This window comes from Antechinus flavipes, chromosome X, assembly GCF_016432865.1.
Source record: "Antechinus flavipes isolate AdamAnt ecotype Samford, QLD, Australia chromosome X, AdamAnt_v2, whole genome shotgun sequence".
Taxonomy (NCBI): domain Eukaryota; kingdom Metazoa; phylum Chordata; class Mammalia; order Dasyuromorphia; family Dasyuridae; genus Antechinus; species Antechinus flavipes.
In genome coordinates, this window is record NC_067404.1 from 37840096 (window position 1) to 37864994 (window position 24899).

General features: G+C 40.0%; 1 protein-coding gene across 4 annotated transcripts in view; it reads left to right on the top strand.

Moving 5' to 3' along the window:
- FGF13 (fibroblast growth factor 13) overlaps nt 1–24899 on the top strand; it is a 532490-nt gene that overhangs the window by 229911 nt on the left and 277680 nt on the right. The window contains exon 1 of one of the 4 annotated variants that reach the window (XM_051968482.1): nt 2602–2679. The exons of the other annotated variants lie outside the window; for them this stretch is intronic. Coding sequence (XP_051824442.1) covers nt 2655–2679 — 25 coding nt within the window. The 5' untranslated portion in view covers nt 2602–2654. Of the gene's footprint in view, nt 1–2601; nt 2680–24899 lie in introns of those variants that run through there. 4 annotated transcript variants of the gene reach the window in all.

Below are 24899 nucleotides of genomic sequence, written 5' to 3' on the forward strand. Positions count from 1 at the left end.
GGGAATCCTTGATCAGGCATGGACTGGACTAGTTAGCCTATGAGGTCCTCGAAATCTTTGCGATTCTAAGATGGAGGTGACTCTTGCCAACTGGGAAGTGATGCTGTGGGGAGCCAGGAGGAGAGCTTGTAGAGACCATGTTAATGTGATGGGGGAAGTGCTAAAGGAAGTAGGAGTGGGAAGAGAATGGCAAAGTTAGAGGAGAGAAAGAGAGAGAGAGAGAGAGGGAGGAAAGGAGGGAGGGAAGGAAGGAGGAAGGGAAGGAGGGAGGGAGGGAGGGAGGGAGGGAGGGAGGGAGAGAGAGAGAGAGAGAGAGAGAGAGAGAGAGAGAGAGAGCGCGCACAAGCACACTCATGTAGCAGGCCTTAAGCTTCTCAAGCCCATTGGACTTCATGCAAGGACTAATGCTCCTAATCCTAGCTGGCCTTTGTGTGCTCTTTGCAACAGGCCTTCCAATCATTGTTGCTTTCAATAGCGTGGTAAACTTGTACTGGGATAAATTTCAAGGAGGAAATAACTAGATTGGGCTTCTGTAAAGCAGGCACCTTGAACCTGAAATTAAAGGCTTGACCCTGACACTCAGTAAGATCTAAGGGATTAAGTGTCCTCCGGACTCGGAGGCAACAACTAAATTGTCCAAGCTGAGAGAGAATTTGACTATAAAAACCATAGCTTTGTAGTAAACTGAAATGAGGAGTTGTGTTTAAGCAACAGAATGCTCCAGGTAGAATGTGGTTCTGAAGTGATGTGTCCTAGAGGCCAGCTGGTAGAAGAGAAAGAAAGAGCTGTGGTTAACTCTGCTTTTTAGATATACTTCTTGGATGATCCTGGGCAGCTTAGAGTGCCCTGGCAAATGTTGCAGAGAGGAGACTCGTCTTTACTGATGGAAATCTCAAACTCCCTACACCAGTGAAATTATAAGCCCACTCAAACTTCCACATTTATTCAAGATATGTATATTGATCATTAAAGAAGTATCGATCAAGTGCCGACTGCATGTAAGGTACTTTATTAGGTAAAAGGAATACAAAGGCATAAATGAAACTATCCTTGCCCTCACAGAACATACATTCTACCGTAGGGTTGGGGAGAGAACATATCTACAAGCATGCACCAAATTTGACTTTTCATAGAATTTTGAAGGAAGGGCTTTATGAACTAATGGGGAGGATCCAGAAAATGTTTAGAGTAGAAGATTTGGATTGAGTTTTGAAGGAAGCTAAGGATACTGAGTGAAAGGGGGTACCTTCCAGGCCAAATCCTGCTCTTTTGTAACTAATAGGACAATCTGATGAGACCACAGACTACGAGGGGAATAATGTGAAACAAGTCTGGAAAGATGGGTTCAACTGGAATGTTTGAAATGCCAAAGACAGGAGTTTATATTTCTCCTTAAGGAGCTAGGGAGCCTTGGTCAAAATGATTTCTAGGCTCTGTTCAACTCGAGCTGTGTGACTTCAAGTAGGTCAGTTAACCCTCTGTGCTGTAGGTAACTCTCTCAGAGGGTGTGTTGCAGAGAAACAAGCTTCGTGAGTGGAGGAAGCTTTGTCATCTGGGACCCTAGATTAATGAAATCACAGGTTCTTTCTTGCACATGTGAACGTGGAAGGTGGGGAAGAATGAGGCATTGGGGCCATTGCTAAGATTTTTAAAGATAACATGCTAAGGTCTTAGGAAAAGATAGAGAAGTTAAAAGGGGAGGGTTTGTGGGTAAAGACGGTTCATTTTGTTTTGGACCTTGATAGGAGATGCCTGCAGGGAGGTAGAGCTAGGAATCTGTTAGGCATTTGGGAAGGTGGAATAAAGCTTTGGAGAGAGTCTAGAGCTAGATATGGAGAGCTACATAGAGGTAATCGTTGAACCCATGAAAGCTGATGAGAGAGCAGGGAGAAGAGAGGAGATGGGGAAGGGAGAGATAGAGAAAGAAAGAGGGAGAAAAACAGAAAAGAGGAGAGGAGAAAGAGACAGAAAAGGAAAAAAGGAGAAGGGTGGCCAGGCCAGAGCCTTAGGGTTCATCTACCCTATCATATAGGCAGGGGCTACCTGATTTTCTTTCTAGGGAGAGACTGTGAAGGAGTAGACAGACATGTAGGAGAACTAGTGGAGAGAAACTTGCCCAAAATCCAAGTGGCTCACTGTACAAAGGATATGGCTACGGCTCGCTGTAGAAGAGATTGGGGCAGAGGGGTGGGGCACGAATGGCAACTCTCCAGGAGGCGACTGTTAGACATCTGAGATCAAGTTCTCCCGTCCCATGGCAATAGTGCCAACGATCAGGGAGAAGATGAGAAACTTTTTGCTTTGGCATACCCCTGTTACTTATTTCCCAGCGGTGGCCACCATCATCTTTCAGTTTGGAGATTTGAAGGAATTCCCCTAAATGGAAGGCCATTTCCTCTAATCCAACTCTTGGGTGGACTCTGAGCACAGCTGCCTGCTGTCACTCATAGTTTCCATGACACGTCCCGAAGCATTGCTTGGCTCTGTTGTCAATTTGCTTTCCGCAGGAGACTTAGAACTGGCTTGCTTTCGATTTCCTCCTAACGGGCCTGGAAGGGAGCGGTGTGTAAGCCGAAGAGTGCCGGTCCAGACTCTGGGACAGGAAACCTTCAAGGGGAAGAGGGGAGAGCCCTCTTGAGCATTCCCCTTCCCAGATGGTGCAGCCAGTTACCACCATAGGTAAAGTTGGGTTGAGAGGGGGATTAAGGCAGGAGAGGATTCCAGGGGAAGGACGGGAGTACCTTTCCGCCCTATCATAGTTCTTCCAAGGATGCTTCGGAGGCCTGGGGAGCTGAGACTCAGCCCATGGTGGGCGTGGGTGATGCTTTATGCTGAGTCATTCTCTCCCGGGTGTTCTTGCCTTTCATGGCAAAAACCAAGGTTGCTGCTTTAAAATGACGGGCTTAAAATCAGACCTCTCATCAGAGAGCTCCTTAAGGAGACTTGTGGCAGCCCTGCCGAGAAAGAGCAGTCTGCACTCTGGACTTGAAGGAGGCATTAGAGGAAAGAGAAATGGTATTTGGGGGAGGAAAAGCGGGAGAAGTCTCCCAGGCCTCTGTGTTACAGGGTATAGCATTTGACCCCTGGCAAAGAAACCCAGCGTCAGCGAGCAACTTGAAAGTAAATGGACGGAACTGTGAATGAAATGTATCCGGTGCTGGGTCCTTTACTCACCTCTCCTACAGCCTTTTATCTAGGAGAATGGACAGAGCTGAGGGATCTTAGAGGTACTGGAGCAGTGTGTAGGCTTGCAAGTTAACTTTGAAAAAACTGCAGGGCCTGGGGTAAAGCCCTAATAATTACGGATTGAATTTATATAGCACTTTACTATGACAAAATATTTTCTCTGTATTGTCTCCTTCAAACCTTCTAGTATTCTTGTGATTAAAGATTGCAGCTATTATTGACCCCATGTTGTAGATCTGGAAACTGAGGCCAAGAAAAAAAAATTGAACTGGTTATAATCCCATAGATGGACAGTGGTAGAACCAGGAACTACAAGGTATTTTAACCAGTAATCCTGTTTTCTCTAAAAACAAAACCAAAACTTTTTATCAATGCTTTAAAACAAACTCCAATTTTCTAGGCATACCACCATACAGCTGTTGTCAGATTTCTTGGTACCTGACTAAAATTGCTCTTTAACTGATCCAGATGTGTATTGGATAGCTTCAGTATACTTCACTCATTATTCTTGGCTTGGGGGACTTGAGTGGAGGTTGTTCTTTGGTCAGTTCTTTCTTTGTGACTCTATTGGGGTTTTCTTGGTAGAGATACTGGGGTGGTTTGCCATTTCCTTCTCCAGCTTATTTCAGAGATGAGGAAACTGAGGCAAATAGGGTTGAATGACTCGGTCAGGGCTGTAGGGCCACAGTAAATATAGGAGGACACATTTGAACTTGAATCTTCCTGGCCCCAAACCCAGGACCATAGCCCCTCTGCCATCTAGCCTCCTCTGGGTTGTGCCAGTGTAAGATTGACCTTATATATGGACCCTGCCCCTGTGGGCCACACATGCAGAAAACTCCTCTTTCCGTCTGACACCAAGTAATGAGCTCCAAGGGGAAAGGTTAGTGTGGCCAGGGTGATCACAGAAGGCTTCATGGAGGAGGTGGCATTTGATAGGTAACCTAGCTGTTACATACAGGGAGGAAGAGTACTGCACGTAGAGATCAGGGTTCTATTTAGCTAGAACATGACCAAGCTGGCTGAGAGTAGTTTGCATGTAAATACAGGTTGGTGCCAGACCTTGGAGTGGGTCCAATCTGAGGAAAAAAGACTTTGAACTTCACTAAGTAGACCCTTGGGAGCCTCTAAAGATTTGGAACCGGATTATTGCATGATTAAGTCCATGCATATGGATGATTAGTCCATTAGGGGCATTAAAGTGACTTTAGAGCGAATGAGAGTCAGAAATCTAGAGCACATTAAGATGCTACATTAAGATGTAGGTCCTTTTCCCTTTCGTCCAGGTAATCATCCAGGTAATAGAATAGAATAGAAAGGCCAGTGCAGGTCATCAAGTTTGAGCCCCTCAGTTTGGAAAAGTAGGGACCACTAAGACAGCACTAACGGTGCTAAGGAAGTTAACATTAAACACAGATTTCGAGGGGGGAAGCCACTTGTTCCATCCCCTAATTTTGCAGTGGAGGAAAACGAGACTGAGAGAGATGGAGTGATTGACCATGTCACACAGCCAATAATTGCATAGGTGGGAGAATGTATCTGATAAGGTCATGGGTAGTCGGTCGGGTCAAGGCCAAAAAGGATGAGGAATTAAACAAGATGACGGAATTTTAGGAGGTTCTCTGACATCTGGGGAATCTGAATCAGTAGAATAATGGAAATTGGAGGCATAAGGGCAGGCAAGGCATTTATTAAACACTTTCTTTTTTAATAATATTTTATTTCCCCCCGGTGGACATATCAAGAAGATTTTTCATTTTTACAAGATTCTGAGTTCCAAATTTTTCTCCCTTCTTCCCCCTTCCCTCTTCCTTCATCACAGAAAATATATTTCTCTATTAGTCACAGAAACAGGAAAGAAGAAACAGATCAAAAGGGGAAAACAAGAGAAAGAATAAAGTAAGTGGAAAAAAATGTTCTTCAATCTGCATTCAGAGTCCATCAGTTCTTTATCAGGATATGGATAGCACTTTCCTTCATGAGTCCTTTGTACTCGTCTTAGATCATTGTGTTTTCTGAAAGCTGCGCAGTAATATTCCATTACATTTATATACCACAGCTTGTTCAACTATAACCCAGTTGATGAATATCACCTCAATTTCCAATATTTTTCCATCACAAAAGGGCTGTTTAAACATTTTGGGGCATGTAGGTCCTTTTCCCTTTCATATGACCCTTTGGGATGTAGTCTTAATAGTGGTATTGCCGAGTCAAACAGTATGCACAGTTTGGTTGCCCTTTGGGCATAGTTCCCAATTGGTCTTTAGAATGGTAGGAGCAGTTCACAACTCCACCAACAGTGTTAGTGTCTCAGTTTTTCCACATCCTCTCCAAAATTGCCTTTTTCTTCATCTTAGCCAATCTGATAGGTGTGAGATGATATCTTGAAATTGTCCGTTTGTATTTCTCTAATCAGAAATGACTTAACAGCACTTCTTCATATGCCTTTAGAGAGCTTTTATTTCCTCATCTGAAAACTGCCCATTCCTATGCTTTGACCATTTATCAAGTGCTTCATATTAAGTACTTTCTGTGAACTAGACACTGTACTTAGTGCTGACAATACAGATGCAGCAATGATACAACATCAGCCAAAAAAACAAAAAACAAAAAAACAGTTCCTGCCCTCTCAGAGCTTCCATTTTAGTGGGGGAAGATACTACCTTCTAAACTAAAACTAAAAAGTTTAAAACTAAAGAAAACTAAAAAGTTGGGAGAAGGAGCTCCCAGTCAGAAGCAGTCAGGAGCTAGTCTGGGTAAGAAGTGAGAGTGGCTAGATTGGACAGTTCCTCAGCTTGAGGGTCTGAACAGAAGTTCACCAATGTGAATAGGAGTTGGGAACAGTAGAAATTCCCAGAGCTTTGACAGTAAAAATAATGTGTTCTGGGATGATAGCTAGAAGAAGTAGAAGGAAAAGGGGAAAGCTTGTATTTGAAAGGGTCAGGAAAACCTGGGATGTTGGGAAGGTACCATTAGACAGGAGATATTGAAGAAGACATGCATAGAGGGGGTGCTTGCCGAAATAAGATCTTGGAAGAGGCGACTTGGCTGGTATTTTGAACGTAAATGGAAGGAAGGATTGGCTTTAGTGAGAGTGGATGATAGATTGTGAGAAGTGACGTAGGGGACCTGGTGAAGCTTGTGTTGGGTGGCCTCAGTCTGTTCCATGAGGCAAGAGGTGATATCATCCCTCTGAGTGTGTGGTGGGGCCACAGAGGATTGAGGAGAAGAAAAGATTTGGGAGCTGGACCTGTAGGAAGTACAGTAAAGGGTTGAGGAGGATGGTGGAGAGTGACTCTCAAGCGGTAGATCATACTCTCAATCTGTCATTTATGAAATCACCTCCATCTTGGGACTTTTCTGTAATGTCCAGGCTAGTTCTCTGAAGGTCCTCTGAATGGGCCTTGGTTTCAGCAGAATAATCACCACAAGAATAATCAGGAATAAAGTCCAAAGTCTTTATTATCTCCTTCACAGTCTGTCTCCTTTGCCTGGGGATGGGCTAGCTTTCTGGGAGACCTTCAGATGGACCTTGTTTTAATGGAGAAGTGAAGGAGACAGGACAACCGCCATGAGGGTCTTTATCTTCAAGTCTATCCTCCAGCCTCCAGTCTTCTGTCTTCTCTATCTCTGAGTCTGTCTTCCTTCCCAGATCTCTTAGCACTTATATACTCTATTATAAGTACATCATCATAGGTGTTAATCTTGTAGAATGGGTGTCAATTTGTAGAACTATACTAAGTACTGAGTACTGTAACCTAGAGAATCATTATCTCAATTAGTTAACATTTTATTGTAGGAGTAAATCAATCATATGAGCCTTAAGTAGTATACCTTTTCAGAGTTCCTGCCCTCTACACTTCACCATTTCTTTTGTGATGCTGGAGCTGGCTCACATGATTTGAGTTGAAATGACACTCTCTTTGTGACTTTGGACAAATGATCTCCTTTGTAAAGTGAAGGAGTTGAATTAGGTGACCTCTGAGGTCTCTTTCACCTCTAGAGCTAGGATCCTATGGGTGACCTTAGTCACGTCGCTTCCCCTTCCTGGGCCTCAGTTACTCTTTCTGGAAAGTAAAGTAGTCAGGTTAGACCTCCTACAAGATCTCTTCTATCTCTACATCTATAATTTAATGACATATTTAAACGCTGACTCCCCCCCCCCCCCATGTCTACACCGTGGCAAATATTTCCAATCACAGGTAATTCCCACCTTTTCTTCCTGTGCATTTCTTGTTGTGTCCTCCTAAAAATTCTTTAGAGAGGATTTCTTGTGGATCTCTTGACATGGTATGCTTACCAGAGTATTTTCACAGGACTTTTGTGTGTGTTTGGGAACTTGAACTTTCAGCCAAACAAGCAACCCCCTGCCTTTTTTCTTGGTTCCCTTTGCACAGGATTCCTCCCTTCTCATACTTGGGATTCCTCACTGCCGTTTCTTAGCATATTTATTTCCTTCAAGGCAATTCAAGAACCCCTTTATCCCATGAGGCCTTTTTGATGGCCCCTCCCAGCCAAATTGCTAGCACTTTCCCTTGTGAAATTACTTGGTATTTATTCCCCAGGGTACACCCCCACACACACACTTGTATCCAAGAGAATAGAACCTCCTCAAAGAAGAGGGCCATGATGTGTACCCTGGTGAATAAATACCAAAATCCATATAATGGTAGCATGAGATTGGCGCCAAATGGTTTCTTAAATCAATGGCCTTTGAGTGACTAAATGAAGGAGTATCAGTGTAGCATGCAGGCTTTCCTTTTCTGTCCTGCTCTCTCTCTCTCTATGACTGCTTCACCTTTCATCAAAGGCATCCATCTTTTTGCGCAGAATTTTTTTCCTCTGTTTTGTGCTAGCAAATCATCATTCTCGTAATTTGCTGCCATCTATTTACACCCGACATGTGTCTTTCCATTGCCCTTTGGGTGACCTGCACTTTAGATTCCTTAGAGATGATGGCATTCTGTGCTTTACAGTCATAGAATATTGAATGCTAGTGCTAAAGAATGGGATTTGCTTTCCAGCACTGTGATTCTGAATCAGATATACCTCTATCACTTCATTTTTGCAGCAATGCCCCTTTTACACAAAACTGACTTTTGTCACATTCCAGCGGTGTGTGACTCCTCTGGGACAGCGAGGGCCCAGCTTACATACTGATGGAGTTATTTATTAAGCGAAACCTTAGCCCCGTGAAGAAGTTAATTTATCTCTCAAATCTGAGCAATTTATCTGGGGCTCTGCTAACTTATTGAAAGATCAAACAGAATATTTGAAACTCATGCTAACTTGTTCCAGAGATGATCCAAACAGAAAGATGATTTGCAGAGCACTCAGTGTTCCTGCAACAGTAATTGATATCTGCTTGTACCATCTCGTGGGCATCATTTTGTACAATGAAACTGAGATTTATGAGGATAGCTACTCAAGCAACTATCTTTTTAAAGAACGAATTGGAAGTAATTCTTTTTTTTTTCCTTAATAGTTGGCTGGAGTCACTGTGTTTATTACATCATAGGCTTAGAATGGAAAGGAATATTGGAAGTCATTGTCTCTCCATTTTACAAACAAATAAACTGAAATACAGTGTAGATAAGTGACTTGTCTAGGATCAATCCATTTCTGACCCTAACTTTAGCTGTAATTTCTCATATTTATGTTCAAAAGAGAGTGAGGTGGGACTCCAACCTAGGTCTCCTTGACCCCTAGTCCAATGCACTATAACTTTATGAGACTACCTCTCAGTGGTAACTGGTCAATTTTCAGACCAATTTCAGTAGACACACTCATTTGTGGAAGCTCAGAGGCAGTCCGGGTCTTTAGCATCTTTAATTCAACATACTTTGCATCCTCTTTCCATCTTGGAACACTTCACCAAGATTAGTGCCCTATCTACCATTTTGCTTCTCAATCATGTCTGGTCAATTTCTAACCAGTTTCAATAACTTACACCTTCAGTTGGAGTTTCCAGTCTAGCATCTCCCTCACTTAGTAACAGAATTCACTTGTCCACCTTCTGATTTTAAACTTCCTGTGAAATTCCTCCTGTGTCTCTCTCCAATTGTTATGGGATAGATAAATGCTACTAATACTTATTTATTAGTATTTGCTGGATGCCAGGCATTGTATTAAGCACTTTACAAACATTACCTTATTTGATTTTTACCCTGGGAGGTAGGTGCTATTCTGATCCCTGTTTTGCAGATAAAGAAACTGAGGCAAACAGAAAGGTTTTTTTAAATTATTAAAGCTTTTTATTTTCAAAATATATGCATAATTTTCATCATTCACCCTTGCAAAATCTTATGTTCCAAATTTTTTCCCTCCCTTCCTCCCACCCCCTCCTCTAGAAGGCAAGTAATCCAATATATGTTAAACATGTGCAATTCTTCTATACATATTTCCACAATTATCGTGCAGTACAGGAAAAATCAGATCAAAAAGAAAAAAAATGAGAAAGAAAACAAAATGCAAGCAAACAACAAGAAAAATGAGAAAAAAAACAAAAGGCAAGCAAACAACAACAACAACAAAATGAAAATACTATGTTGTGATCCACATTCAGTTCCCACAGTCCTCTCTCTGGGTGCAGATGGTTTCCTTCATTGCAAGATCATTGGAACTGTCCTGAATCACCTCATTGTTGAAAAGAGCTGCATTCATCACAATTGATCATCATTTAATCTTGCTGTTGCCGTGTAGTGTGCTCTTCTGGGTCTACTTAATTCACTCAGCATCAATTCATGTAAGTCCCTCCAGGCCTCTCTGAAATCATCCTGCTGATCGTTTCTTATAGAACAATAATATTCCATAACATTCATATACCGTAACTTATTCAGCCATTCTACAACTGATGGGCATCCACTCAGTTTCTAGCTACTACAAAAAAGGTTGCCACAGACATTTTTGCACATGTGGATCCCTTTCCCTCCTTTATGTTCTCTTTGGGATACAGATCCAGTAGAAACATTGCTAGATCAAATGGATGAAATGATAGCCCTTTGGGCCTGGTTCCAGATTATTTTCCAGAATAGTTGAATCAGTTCACAACTCTACCAACTATGTATTAGTGTCTTAGTTTTCCTACATCCCTTCCAAAATGCATCATTATCTTTTCCTGTCATTTTAGCCAATCTGACAGGTGTATAATGATATCTCAGAGTTGTCTTAATTTGCATTTCTCTGATCAATAGTCATTTAGAGCATCTTTTCATATGATTAGAAATGGTTTCAACTTCTTCATCTGAAAACTATCTGTTTATATCCTTGTACCATTTATCAATTGGAGAATGGCTTGATTTCTTATAAATTTGTGTCAGTTCTCTCTATGTTTTAGAAATGAGGCCTTTATCAGAACCCTTGAATATAAAACATTTTTCCTAACTTATTGCTTCCCTTCTAATCTTGTCTGCATTAGTTTTGTTTGTATAAAACCTTTTTAACTTAATATAATGAAAATGATCTATTTTGTGATCAATAGTGATCTTCTTTGGCCACAAATTCCTTCCTCCTCCACATATCTGAGAGATAAACTATCCTTTGTTCTTCTCATTTGCTTATAGTCTCATTCTTTATATCTAAATCATAGACCCTTTTCGACCTTATCTTGGTATATGGTGTTATGTGTGGGTCAATGCCTAGTTTCTGTCATACTAATTTCCAATTTTCCCAGCAATTTTTTTCAAATAATGAATTCTTATCCCAAAGTCTGGGGTTTTGGATTTATCAAACATTAGATTGCTACAGTCATTGACTAATGTGTCTAGTGAACCTAACTTATTCCACTGATCAGCTGCTCTATTTCTTAGCCAGTATCAAATGGTTTTGATGACCACTGCTTTACAATTTAGTTTTAGATTTTGCACAGCTCAGCCACCTTCATTGGCATTTTTTTTCATTTATTTCCTGGAAACTCTTGACCTTTTGTTCTTCCAGATGAACTTAGCTATTATCTTTTCCAGATCTGTAAAATAATTTCTTGGGAGTTTGATTGGTATGGCACTGAATAATTAGATTAATTTAGGTATTATTGTCATTTTTATTATCTTAGCTTGGCCTACCCATGAGCACTTGATATTTTTCCAACTGATTAGATCTGATTTTATTTGTGTAGAAAGTGGCAAACAGAAATTGTGACCAGGTCATACAGTTAGTAAGTGTCTGAAGCTAGATTTGAATTCAGTTCTCTGATTCTGTGCCACTTGGTCATCCCAATAATTGCCTGATAAATTAATGAGTGAAAATAAATAAAGTTTCTTCTGGTACAAAGAGATCCTTAAAAAGTGGAAGGTAGAACTCAGTAGACAACGTTCATTAAACATATAAAGAGGATGATCCTAGGATTCTGGATCTAGAGAGAACTAAGAGTCTAACCCCTTCAGAAACCCAAGAATGTGAAAAGGTTTGCCTGAGTTTACCCATGGAAAGGAAGAAAGATTAAACACTTGTATAGTGTCTAAGTTCTTTACAAATATCTGAAACCCTGTGAGATGTAGGTATTGTTATGATGCCCATTGTATAGATGAGGAAACAGGGAAACTGAGGATAAATGACATGGCCAGGAGTTCACAGCTAAGAATTTTCTGAGTCTGAATTTGAACTTAGGTCTTCCTAACTCTGGTTCTGGTGTTCTGTATGCTGTGCCACCTAGCTAATCCATGTATTATTATTCATCATTACAAATGAAGAAACTGAGGCCCAGAAAGGTGAAAAGATTTTGCCAAAGTAACATGGAGTAAATTGTGGTATATGAATGTTATGGAATATTATTGTTCTGTAAGGAATGACCAGCGGGATGAATATAGAGAGGCTTGGAGAGATTGACACAGACTGATGCTAAGTGAATGAGCAGAACCAGTAGAATTTTCTGAGTCTGAATTTGAACTTAGGTCTTCCTAACTCTGGTTCTGGTGTTCTGTATGCTGTGCCACCTAGCTAATCCATGTATTATTATTCATCATTACAAATGAAGAAACTGAGGCCCAGGAAGGTGAAAAGATTTTGCCAAAGTAACATGTTACTTGTTTTCCAGCTTTCTGCTTCCTTTCTAATTTTGGCTACATTGATTTTGTTTGTGCAAAGCCGTTTTAATTGAATATAGTCAAAATTATCCATGTTGCATTTCAGAACATTCTTTTGTTGTTCTTTGGCCATAAATTCTTCCCTTCTTCAAAAATGTGATAGGTAAACTATCCCTTGCTAATTTTCTTGTATTATCACCCTTTATGTCTAAATAGTGAACACATTTCAACCTTATCTTGGTATATTGTGTAAGATGCTGGTCAATGCCTAGTATCTGCCTTACTGTTTTCCAGCTTTCCCAGCAATTTTTGTCAAATAGTGAGTTTTTATCCCAGAAGCTGGAGTATTTCAGCTTATCAAATACTAGATTACTAGTCACTGAGTACTGTGTCTTGTGTACCTAACCTGTTGCACTGATCCACCACTTTATTTTTTAGCCAGTATCAAATGTTTTTATGATTACTGCTTCATAGTAGTTTTAGGCCTGGTATAACTAGGCCATTTTTAAGGTCTGGTACAGCTAGGCCACCTTCCTCTGCTTTTTCCCCATTAATTCCCTTGACATTCTTGAGCTTTTGTTCTTCCACTTCTGTTGTTCTTTGACTTTTTGTTATTTTTTTCTAACTCTTAAATTTTTTCTGGCAGTTTGATTGGTATGGCACTGAATAAGTCAATTAATTTAAGTAGAATTGTCATTTTTAAAATATTAGCTCACCTTACCCATAAACAATTGAAATTTTCCCTGTTGTTTAGATCTGATTTCATTTGTGTGAAAAATGTCTTGTACTTGTATTCATAAAGTTCCTGTATTTGTCTTGGCTGGTAGATTCCCAAATATTTTATATTATTTACAGTTATTGTAAATGGAATTTTTCTTTTTTATCTCTTGTTGCTGAGCTTTGTTGGTAATGTATAGAAATGCTGATGATTATGTGGGTTTAATTATACCCTGCGATTCTGTTAATGTTGTTAATTGTTTCAGGTAATTTTTTAGTTGATTCTCTGGGATTCTCGAAGTTTACCATCATATCATCTACAAAGAGTGATAGTTTGTTTCTTTGTTGCCTATATTCTAATTCCTTTGATTTCTTTTTCTTTTCTTATAGCTAAAGCTAGCATTTCTAGTGAATAATAGTGGTAATAATGGGCATCCCTGTTTCATTCCTGATCTTACTGGGAATGCTTCTAACTTATCCCCTTTATATATATAATGCTTGCTGATGGTTTTAGATAGATGCTACTTACTATTTTAAGAAAAACTCCTTTTATTTCTAACTTCATCCCTTTCTTGCTTGTGAGTATGTCTCATTGGTGCCATGAAAAGCAGAAAGCTACATTAATTAGAGAGCCAAAAGCCTAATCTCATGCCATGGCAACACTCCATGTTTGTAAAAGGTAGCCTGGTTTTTTCCTTTTTCTTTTTTCCCCCATTTTTTCAAAGATGCCTGCAGTCTGGCAACTTCAAAGAGAAAGAGAGGAACTCTCCACAAAAGTGGTCTACTGGGCAGACATGATGTGCAAATTTGTGTTCATCAAAAGAAGTCGGGCTTTTTGTTTTCTTTCCACCTTTTTTGTAGTCAAACTTTTGTTTAATCGGGAGCATCCAACAGGGGTGGGCAGGGGCTAAGAAGCCCTATATTTTGAGCCTGAAGATATGGTTCTAGTGCTGGCCCTGCCACTTGAGAAACCTTGACCTTATCACCTGCCTCGCTGAGTCTCAGGCTCTCTGTTAGTAGAAAGAGTGGACCAGTTTATGCCCTCAGAATCCCCAAAGTTGCAAGTTGGCAGACACCTCAATGGTAATCCAACCATAGAGCAGGGTTGGGGCACCATTTTTCTGCCAAGGGTCCTTTGGATATTTATAATTTCATTCATGGGGCATACAAAATTATCAACTTAAAAATTCAAGCAGTGGGAGGTTGTTGTAACTAGCTTTCAGTTTGTCATTGCCTTGGCAGGGCCAGATCAGATAATACCATGAGCTTTACAACAGCCTGAAAGGTTTTACATGGCTGAAGGTTTCTCATCCCTGCCATAAAGTAAAGCAACCCCCATTATTATAATGTATCTGTGATGTGACCACATCCAGCCTCTATATGAAGATCTATAAGGAGGCCTTTCTCCTTCATGGGGTCACTGTGATGAATCCAGAATCTAGATCTGGAAACCTCCCCCCACCCAAGGCAGTCTTGTACAACCTTTGCATCTTACAGGTTAGGAAACTGAGATTAGGGAGATTTGCCCAAGGTCCCAAAGAGCATCAGAGATCCAGAGCTTTAAGGAATCTGGGGATGGGGTGAGGTGGTAATTGAGCTTCTATCAAGATCACACATATGGAAGTGCTTTATCACTCATCAAGCTCTGTTAGTGATCATTAGTTTCAAGATGTTCTTGATACGTCGGCATAGCTTGTTCCACCAAGAACGAGACCTGCATGAGAGATTTAAAGGTCATTTGCTATTATCATCTTCAGCAATGTGTCTAAGTTTCCATGACACAGCAGGATAGATGTCTTAACTAAATCAAAACTAAGAGTGCCCAAGAGTGCTTAAATTCCAAAAGCAAAGTAATTTAAAATAATAATTTTAATGATGCAGTTTTAATGTTGGTTGTATTTGCATTTTTGATAGATGTAGACTCTCATCAGCAAAGATAGACACTGCTGTGAATAAATGGCTGAGCTTGGCCTAGAGGTGAGCTCTCCGAAGTCCTTCTTTCAAATACTATCTTACAAATCACTGGAACTCTTGAATATTTTAGGGGTTTAGGGCACAACCTTTACCAACACAGGTCATAATTACTCTGCGACTTTGTCAGACTAAAGATTCAAAGTCTCTTGCTTGCTCTCTACTCAAAACCTTTTTAGCTTGATAAGATCTCACAGAGATGGGAAACCAAAAAGGATTCCTCGAGACAAGGAGTTGAAAGAGTTGGACTTGAACTCATATGTATTTAGTGCTTGAGGATTTACCAAGGCCCTAGGAAGAAGAGAGGGCAGCTAGATGGCACAACGGTAGAATGTGGGTCTGGAATCATATATCTCAGTTATCATCCTAGGAATTCCAGGAGCTTCAGACACTTAGTAGCTGTGGGACTCTGGGCAGGTCATTTAGCCCTCCTTGCCTCCATTTCCTCATCTGTAAAATGACTTGGAGAAGGAAATGGTAAACAACACTATTACTTCTGCCAAGAATACCCAAAGTCACAAAGAGTCAGATTTGACTCAAAAACAACAAATCTGTCCAGGATTCAAGCTCTGTGACCTTGGGCAAACCTCATCTCCTTTTCAGGATGCAGTTTTCCTCTTGTTCAAATGAGGGCCTTGGACTTAAATGGTATCTGAGGTCCTGCTCAATACCAGAGGGCATGATCCCATCTCAGTCAAAGCAGCCCTTTCTAGTTTTGAGCTGGTCCTCTCTTGTGATTGCTCTAGGATTACTTTTGTGCAATTTAAGGTCTTCAAGGGAGTTGTCTGGGGACACTGAGATGGAATGAGAGGTTTGCTCAGGGCCACATGATCATGTGTATCAGCAGGAGTTGAACCAGAGACAGAGGCCAGTTCTACTTTACCTCTGCTATCATGTTTCTCATCTATCTCATGATTATTATTTGATAACTGTCCTTATATTTGTAAAAGGTTTTGTATCATGTGAACTGTAGAACAGTAGTGATGTGGATAGGACGGGTAATATCACCCCATTTCACAGGGAGAAAACTGAGGTACATAATCATATAGGTACTAGGGCTAGAATGAGCCCCTTGATCATCTGACTTCTTGTTCAAAGTTCTTTCCTTTGTGTTACAATGTCTCTTATTACCAAAGTATCCAACAGTATGCTTAGGACCTAATCCATCTAACAATACTATTAATAGTAATAACAGCTTTCAGATTTAATATAATATTTACTGTAGGGCATCTCTCTTGGCATATTTTTTTCTTTTGAATGTACATAAAAGCAAAATGGACTGATGTTTGATAGTCATTAAGCTATTTACAATTACAAACATTCATGGTTCATCTTTGTCAAAAAAAAAACAGAGAAAGGTAATTTGAAAAATTGGGTGCGGTTCATGTTTAATATGGTCTGTGGCTCCAGCATGTCATACTTTTCTTCTCTTTCTCCCATGTTCCTTATTTCTCATTGTAATTCTGGGTAATTTTGTTCATCAGCTTTTCACAGCCATAATTGGGGATTCAGAAAAGTGGGAACCATTTCTGCTCAGCAATAAAGGAAGTAAATCATGACAGGGTCCTGCCCCTGAAAACCAAATGACACTGCTTGGCTGGAAATGGGTTTCCGATGGAATGAAGCTGTTTTGGGTCTTTATTATGGCAGAATAATAGCCTTGGTTTTAATGAGTCGTCCGGATGGCCTGTAGCGCTAACGATTTCAAGATACTGATTTGTCATATTTTATTCCATGTTGCCTTTCAGTGCTGGGTTTAGCTTTTGTGAATCCACCCCTCCCCTTCACACTGGGACAAAGTATGGTAGGGTTGGGGCAGAGGAGAAAAAGATTTTCTTGACACAATCTCGAGGACAAACCCTGGCCCTAATTAGAAGAAGAATCTGAAGGATTCGGTCATTAATCTTGTCCTGGCCTCTTGGCAATCTGTCCCTGCATGAGTACATCTGAAGATAGAGCCCCATTTGGAGGGGGAGCTTCCTTTAAGCCCCACATAGAAGCATGGAACAGGGTTTCTCACAACTGCAGCTATCAGAGCTGTAACTAGCACAGGAGTGAGGCAAATGGGGCTTTGTCCAAAGACACCGATACTTTAGGGCTCAAAAGACTGAAGACTTTGTTTTACATGTGCGTGTTCCCTCCCCGTGGTGACTGCCACGTGCACACCTGGTTTCATGATCTCCCTCTGGGTCACAGGCTGCTCCAGCTCAGCTCAAATCTTTTTCCTTGAGGGGAAAGAACTTCGTTATACCTTTGGCATCTGCTGAGACCCTCTTTTTCCAAATGATCTCACAACAGCTCACATTTGTACAGAGCTAAACGAGGCTTATTTGTATTTCTCCTTGAGTCCTTCCAACAACCCTGTGAGGGAAGGAAGGCAAATATCAACATTCATCTACAGAGGAGAAAGGAGAAAAAGCAGGAGAGAGAAAGAGGGAGGGAGGAATGGGGAGAGTTACAGAGAGATACGGACACAGAGAAACATGGACATATTTGCCTAGGGGTCAAGTAACTAATAAGAGTAGGACACAGGATCCCATTCTGACTCCATGCCCAATATTCTTTTCACTGCTACCATGATACAATGGAAAGATTACTGGGTTCAAGTCCAGTTGTAGCTGTGTCACTTTAGGCATGCCACTGTCCCTTTCTGGGACTCAGTTTGTTCATCTATAAAATAAGCTGATCAGATTCTATGTCCTTTAGAGTCCTTACCTTTTCTTATTTTATGACCCTATCATCCTATGTATCGTATCAGGTAGATTATTTTCTTGATCTTGGCTTCTTCATCTGCAAAATGAGTTGGACTCTTCGGTCCCTTCCAGCTTCAGATCTCTGAACCAGTGACCATGTTGCATCTTGCAAGGAACAGGAGTGCTTGAAAGGGATTTTGAAACCAATGAGTTCGGCCCTCTCATGTCATAGTCAAGGAAAAGGAGACTCCATGAGGCAAGATACCTTGTCCAAGTTCAGGTTAAAGACTAGTAAGAGGCTAAATCAGAACTCAAGACTTTTTCATTATAGTCTGGTGCCCCAAGGGCTATCAAACTGTGCACACCCTTTGATCCAGCAGTGTCTCTACTGGATCTGTATCCCAAAGAGATCTTAAAGGAGAGAAAGGAACCCACATGTGCAAAAGTGTTTGTGGCAGCCCTTTCTGTAGTGGCGAGGAACTGGAAACTGAGTGGCTGCCCATCAATTGGGGAATGGCTGAATAAATGGTGGTATATGAATGTGATGAAATATTATTGTTCTGTAAGAAACGATCAGCAGGAGGATTTTAGAGAGGCCTGGAGAGACTCACGTGAAAAGACGCTGAGTGGAGTAGAACCAAGAGAACATTGTTCACAGCAACAACAGGATTATGTGATGATCAATTGTGAGGGACATGGCTCTTTTCAACAATGAAGTGATTCAAGTCATTTCCAATGACTTGTGATGGAGAGAGCCATCTACATCCAGAGAGAGAACTGTGGCGACTGAGTGTGGGTCATAACAGTATTTGCACCTTTTTGTTGTTTGTTTCTTTTTTTTATTTCTTTCTCATTTTCCCCCTTTTGATATAATTTTTCTTGTGCAGCATGATAACTGTGGAAATATGTATAGAAGAATTGCATGTGTATGATTACTTGCTGTCTAGGGTATGAATGGGAGGAAGTAAGGGAGAAAAACTTAGAACACAGGGTTTTGCAAGGGTTAATGTTGAAAACTAGCTTTCTATGTATTTTGAAAACAAAAGCTATTATTTTTTAAAAAAATTGTCAAGGAAGAAAAAAAAAGAAACTTCTAAGACTAGAGTGAGAAAATTGTACATTTTCATGAATTGTAGACATTTGTTTCTGAATTTTTCTCATGAAAATTAGTCACTCATGGAACCATTAGAGTTTTCTAATTAGAACTTGTTGACATGCTTGTCAAGGACACAGAGACTTCTAAGTGGACCTTGCTGGTCCTACACAGCATTTAAGAGCTTTGCGTGCTGTTCCCTGTTCTGTCCCTCAATAGTGGGATGATCTTTATCTTGAGTTTCTCTCGTTCTGTTAAATGGACCTAATCGTCCTTATTTAGTATGCTGCATGCAAAAGGAAATTATTTTGAAAAGTTCAAAATGTAAATTGCCATAGCAACAGTATGATGTCAGAGAAACATATGTACCAAGCAGACAAAAGAGAAGATAGATTAAGACAGTGAAATCATCCATTTGTCAGCCTTGGATTAATTAATCTCTGCTTGTCATTTCTAATGTTGTGCTTTAAAAGACATAGATTTTTGCTCAGAACGTCTCTTGGCTGGTAATTTTTTGTCACCCAGGCATCCTTGAAGTCTTGCATCCAAAGTCCCTGAAAGAAATGTCCAGCAGGAGGCTATGAAAGCTGGAGGTGGGCTGGTTCCTAAGAGCAATGGGCTCTTCTCCCCTGTTGACTTTTTTCTCCAGTAAGGAGAAACAGTAGGAGTAGCCCAGCATAAGAAGTGTCCCCTTGACTTGCTCTGGGGGAAGAGTCTTTACTTTTGGGGGGAATTGTTTCCCAGAGCTGTCTCTAGCAATTTTGGTACCCTGCAAGAGTGCCACAAACTGTGACAGGCAAGCAGCTTGCAGAGAGTCCTTCCAGCTGATTTTATAATTCGAAATGGGAAGGAATTCAGAAGAGTTCAATTTCTGGGGTGATTGCAGGGGATTGCCATAGAAGTGTCTATATATGCGTGCAATTTTTGCAGTATTTAAAAGGCAGGGTCCTAGGGCCCAGCCTCAGTCGTGATGTTCTCTTTGTGATTCTGGCTATTCCAGATAGCCCAGTCATGGGAAATTGGACTTGTTGGCACTTGAGTCTGCCTTCTTCTCTGTTGTGCACTGTTTGTGCCGGGTGCAAGCTTTCAAGCAGAAGGAGATTGTGTAGCAGCCTATAGTCAAGGGAAGGTGCTGGGTCAGGAGGGAGGAAAGGACTTTTCTACAGAAAACACAAGAGATGTCTCCTTTGCATTTGGAAGGTTTGGGCTCTTGCTCCCTAATTTCCCATCAGTTTGATTCAGATCAAAAGAATTCTTTGAAGGCAAGCAACGTAGCTCTCTTTTCTAGTTGTGAGTGCAGGGCAAAAATACTCCCACTCTCTCCACTTGTATCTTTGTAAACTATATCAAGAGAACCATCCCAGCCCTTTGACCATCTGGGAGATCAGAATTGAGGAGGCAAAGTTCAAGCCCAGATTCTTCAACCTGGAGTAAACTCTTTATATCTCTGCCTCTTAATGCCTTCTTATTCTAAGTCTCTGATACTCATTCCTCCCATGTTCCTAATTGCTGCTGTTTCTCCTCTTCCTCTTCCCTTTTCTTTCTTCTTCCTCTTTTTCTTCTCCCTCCTCTACCTTCTTTATCATCCTCTTCACACCTCTTTGCCTCTTCTTATCTCTTTTTCTCCTTTGTCTTCCTCTTCATCTTCTTCCTTCTTCTCACTGAAGACAGGACCAGTGGAACTCTTGGTAAACTTGAAAATCTATGACTGGATCCCCTAATAGGCTTTGTGTTCTTCTAACTCTGAAGACAGCTTAGAGTTGGGCATAAGTCCTCATGAAGATCTTTTCCTGAGGTGAGGGGTTATGATTTATATCATCACCAGTGGAAAGATGAATCACGCCAGTCACTTTATTGTCTGACAGTTCCCCAAGTGTCTTCACTTGTGTATTCTTGGATTCTAGAAATAGGTTTTTAGGCAACTAGGGATTATTCCCCCCATTTGGCAGAAAGAAACAGAGCCAAAGCAGCAGTTCTTTGTAAGAGAGAGTCACCCCTCACCATTCTAACATGACCTACTTGTATTTCCACATCTCAGGATCCATCAAGTTTTAATCATAAAGTTATACCTAATATCCACTCAGACCTTTCGACTCACTCCCATAGCTTTTGTCCAGGACCACTTACTCATCATCTTGTTTTTTGTTCTCTACTTTCATTTTGTGGATTTCTAATCATTAGGTGGCCTCTGTTAAGGAGGTTGCTTTGGTACATACTAGGTGCTTTGATGAGTTTATTATTCATGAAGCAGTTAGTCAGCATTTTATTAGAAGAAGCACCATGATTCAGACTAGGTTGATTCAGGTATAGAATGAACTAAAAATGACCTCAGAGGGCCCTTCAAGCACTGAGATTCAGTGTTTCCAACCTCTGCTCCCCTCCCTTGCTCATTGTCTATTGCCTGTAAGCCATGGAAGTCATCTAAAATGACTTTCTGAGTTTCTTTTTATATCTTAACATATGGAGAAAAGAGCAATCTGTAGAAGTAGACATTAGAGGAACCAATAGTTAGTTATTTATCCTAGCCCTGAAGTGCCCTTAAATAAACAGGATTTGTCATAAGGGAGTAGTCAATTAAGAAAAGGTAGGGGTCAGTCAGGAAACTTCAGGAAGTAGGAAGATAAGAGTTAGGTAAATCAGGAATTAAAGACTTAAAAGGTGCCTAAAGTCAGAACAATTGAGGAACTTGGAATCTAAGAAGTTAAAGGCGTGAGGAGAAAGGGATGGATGGGTGTTCATTTTCCACAGCTACTTATAAGCCAGAGAAGCAGAAAGAAAAAGGAAATGGGTTTTTTTTTTTGGCCAAGTATGTTTTTATTTTAATGATATATTGAGTTTAATCTTTATCATTTATATAAGCATGCATAACATGCATATATACGTATATACATATACACACATGGATTATATATATATATATATATAGACACATGTATACATATATATATATATATATATATATATATACACACTTAAATATATATTACTTTGGATATAACATGGTATTTTATATCTGATATTTCAAAAAAAATTTCTCCATTTAAAAAAAAGTCAATAGTTCTTTATTTTTCCAAATACAAGTAAAGATAGTTTTCAATATTCATTTTTGAAAGACTGTTCCAAATTTTTCTCCTTCCCTCCCTCCCTTGCCTCACTCTTCCCCAAAATAGCAAGCAATCTAATATAGGTTAAATATATGCAATTATTTTAAACCTATTTCCATATTTGTCATGTTGTACAAGAAAAATCAGACCAAAAGGGGTAAAAACCATGAAACAAAAAAAAATAAACAAACTGTTTTTTAAGAAGGTGAAAATACTACAGTTCAACCACATTTAGTCTGTATAATGGTTGAAGATTGGCAAAATGTGAAATTTGTTCAAGAGCATAATACATTGAAAAGATTGTATACCATGAAGGAGAAGCAACCAAAAATCCTCCATGAAAAATATTTTTCTGGACTTCCTGGAGATTATGGAACAATAACAAAGACCTTCAGAATGGTATAGAAGAGACAGAAATTTTTAAAATATATAGTAAGATAAGCATTAGATTAAAAATCAGAGCTTTTAAAGCAGATCTAATTTAAAAAAAAATACAGCAGAGTAAAAAACTTTGAGCTCAAAATAGAAAATCTTAAGTAGCAGAGGTTGTGAAAAAGCTCTGAAAATTATAGAAAAATTAACTAAAAATATGGAAATAGAAGAGTTTAGTAGATGTAAATGGCATCAACTTTGGAAGAACATAGAAATTCTATACAAGCCAAATACTTATTTTGAATACAGAGGGTAGAGATTAATTGCAGATTATAGATCTCTCAGAAGAAAAAAGAAACATGTCAAAAATAATTAAAAAGACAATTTGGATACACTATTTCAGGAAATAACACAAGAAAATTCACAAACTATTGAATAAAGAGAACAGAATTAATCAAATCCATAGATCACTGCCAGGATTTGGGAGTAGAGTGGGAAGGGAAGGATGAAAGAGTGGATAACTATACATAAAATTACAAAATATGGAGTGGTTAAATTTCAGAATTTCAATACCATATGACAAATTGTTGCCAAGAGAAAGATCTGTAGTATGAAGGAAGATTTATTCTAATAATGAGACTATTTTACAGCCACAAGAAATCAGAGAAAATAATGGAATATGATATTTCCAAAAGCCTAGGAAATCAAGTTTAATCGCAAAATAATGTACCATGAAAAAAGAAATCTAATCATTAATGTAAAAAGTTGAACCATCAACAAGAGAAGGAATTTTAAGACAACACTTTTTTTAAAACAAAAAAAGCATAACAAAAGAAAAGAGTTGGGAAAAATATTTACCTTGTAAACTACTCAAATAAGAGATTAAATATGTATAATCTTCAAGAAAAGGCCAAAAAAAAGGTCATTCTCTGCCTTTGTTTAAGAAAGAAAGTGGATAGGTAAAAGAATGAGCAAAGAGATGTCATCTTCAGCCATGATAAGGGGCTAAAGATTTAAGGGAATCAGCAAAAGGAAAGGTGGAAGAATTGAATTAATAGCCTACAGACTGAATTTCATATCCCCTTAAAAATGAATCAATATCTTTTGTGTGGGAGAATGACAATAATGGGAACTCACTCAAGTGGAAAAAAGCAGAAGAAAGAAAGAGAGGGAGTTGGAGGTGCACCCCTATTCACACTGGAAGTGATTATAATAAGAACAATAATTTCTTCAGTCTCTCAACGAGAGTGACAGACTAGGAAAATAGGGCAAGAATAGTGGAAGGGAAAGATGATGAAGGGAGTGAATAGAAAATGAGTGATAGGATAACTAGAGTGACCATGGCAAGATCAGGAGGTAGCACTGGGTTTCAGGCTTGGGGATACCGAGTAACTCCCCTCATATGTGAACTAGAAACACTTCATGGATCTCCTGAGAACACTCTTAAGACTTTTCCGATTCCCTCAATCTTTGGGAAAGTATCACAGTTGAGAAAAGATGTTCTAACCCTGTCTCCATGCCTTTCCCCACCCCTACCAAGCCTTCCATGGTGATCAGAGAGTTTGCCTCAAAATCAGGAGATCCCAATTGAGGCGTTGCCTCTGACATGTGGCGCTATAGATCCAGGGCAAGTCACTATGTTAGTGCTCTAGTCAACTCTCTGATGTCTTCATTGACTCTTCATTGACTCTTTAGTAAAGCCGTGAGTAATCCTATATGCTCTAGGTTTGGCACGATACAGTGGACACATTTTCCTCCTATCATTTATTCTGGCCAGAAATCGTGCTCAGGATTCAGGGGATTAGATTCAGAATTTCAAATATCTGGAATCCCCTCCTTCCCCCTCTAGTTGAAGGCCGTGTTGATCCAACTCTTTTGCTCCAGGAAATGCCACCCACAGAGGGTACATTATAAACAGGTTTGGTTCAGAACGGCTTATCCCTCCTTATTGTGAGCTGGAAAGCCACAGTGTGTTCTTTGGCTAAGTTCTCGTTAAAGATTATTGTTTTTCCTTCTGGTAAAACATGGACGAGAGCTGATTGGCAGGCTGATCAACTCTTGTGTTGTGGAGTGTGTCCAGCTGTTTACATCTCAATGGAAAACTATGCCTATGGAGAAAAAAGGATGGCGCTTTAAAAACTCACCGTCTTTTTAATGAGAGTATAATTAGCCATCTCTAGCCCTGGAAGGACAATATAGGAGACTTGACTTTTTTAAAAGGCTCAACTGGGTTTGAATAAAAATTATTGTAGGAGACAACTGTCTGACAGCCACACTGCTCTTCACAGCCATCCACTCGTTGAGTCCAGATCAGTATATTCCTGGTCCCTCAGATGCATCCAGAAAATAGCTCCTCTGTATAAGCTTTTGAATGCTCAGCAAGAGCAAATAATTGTCTTGTTTGTCAAAAGAAATGGTCTGTCAGTGCTTCCCCAAATTTTAATTAGCCAATTAAAAATATCCTTATTATTTGGGGAGATAAAGGTACTTTTAGGTGTGAGATTCATTGAGTTTCTATGGCCTTTTGCCCACTGCAAAGGAAGGGCCCATTCAATGGCCACCTTCGCAGCTTCTGTCCTAAGCCTGCTCCTGCAGCAACCTGTCCAGGGTTAACTTCCTGCTACTCTTTATTCATGTGGAACTCTTATGTCTGTCCTTTGGAATGCAAATTTCTCCAGAGCAGGGACAGTTCCTCCAATTTCTGTTTATCTCCAGGGCAGCAGTGGTCAAACATCCCCAATGG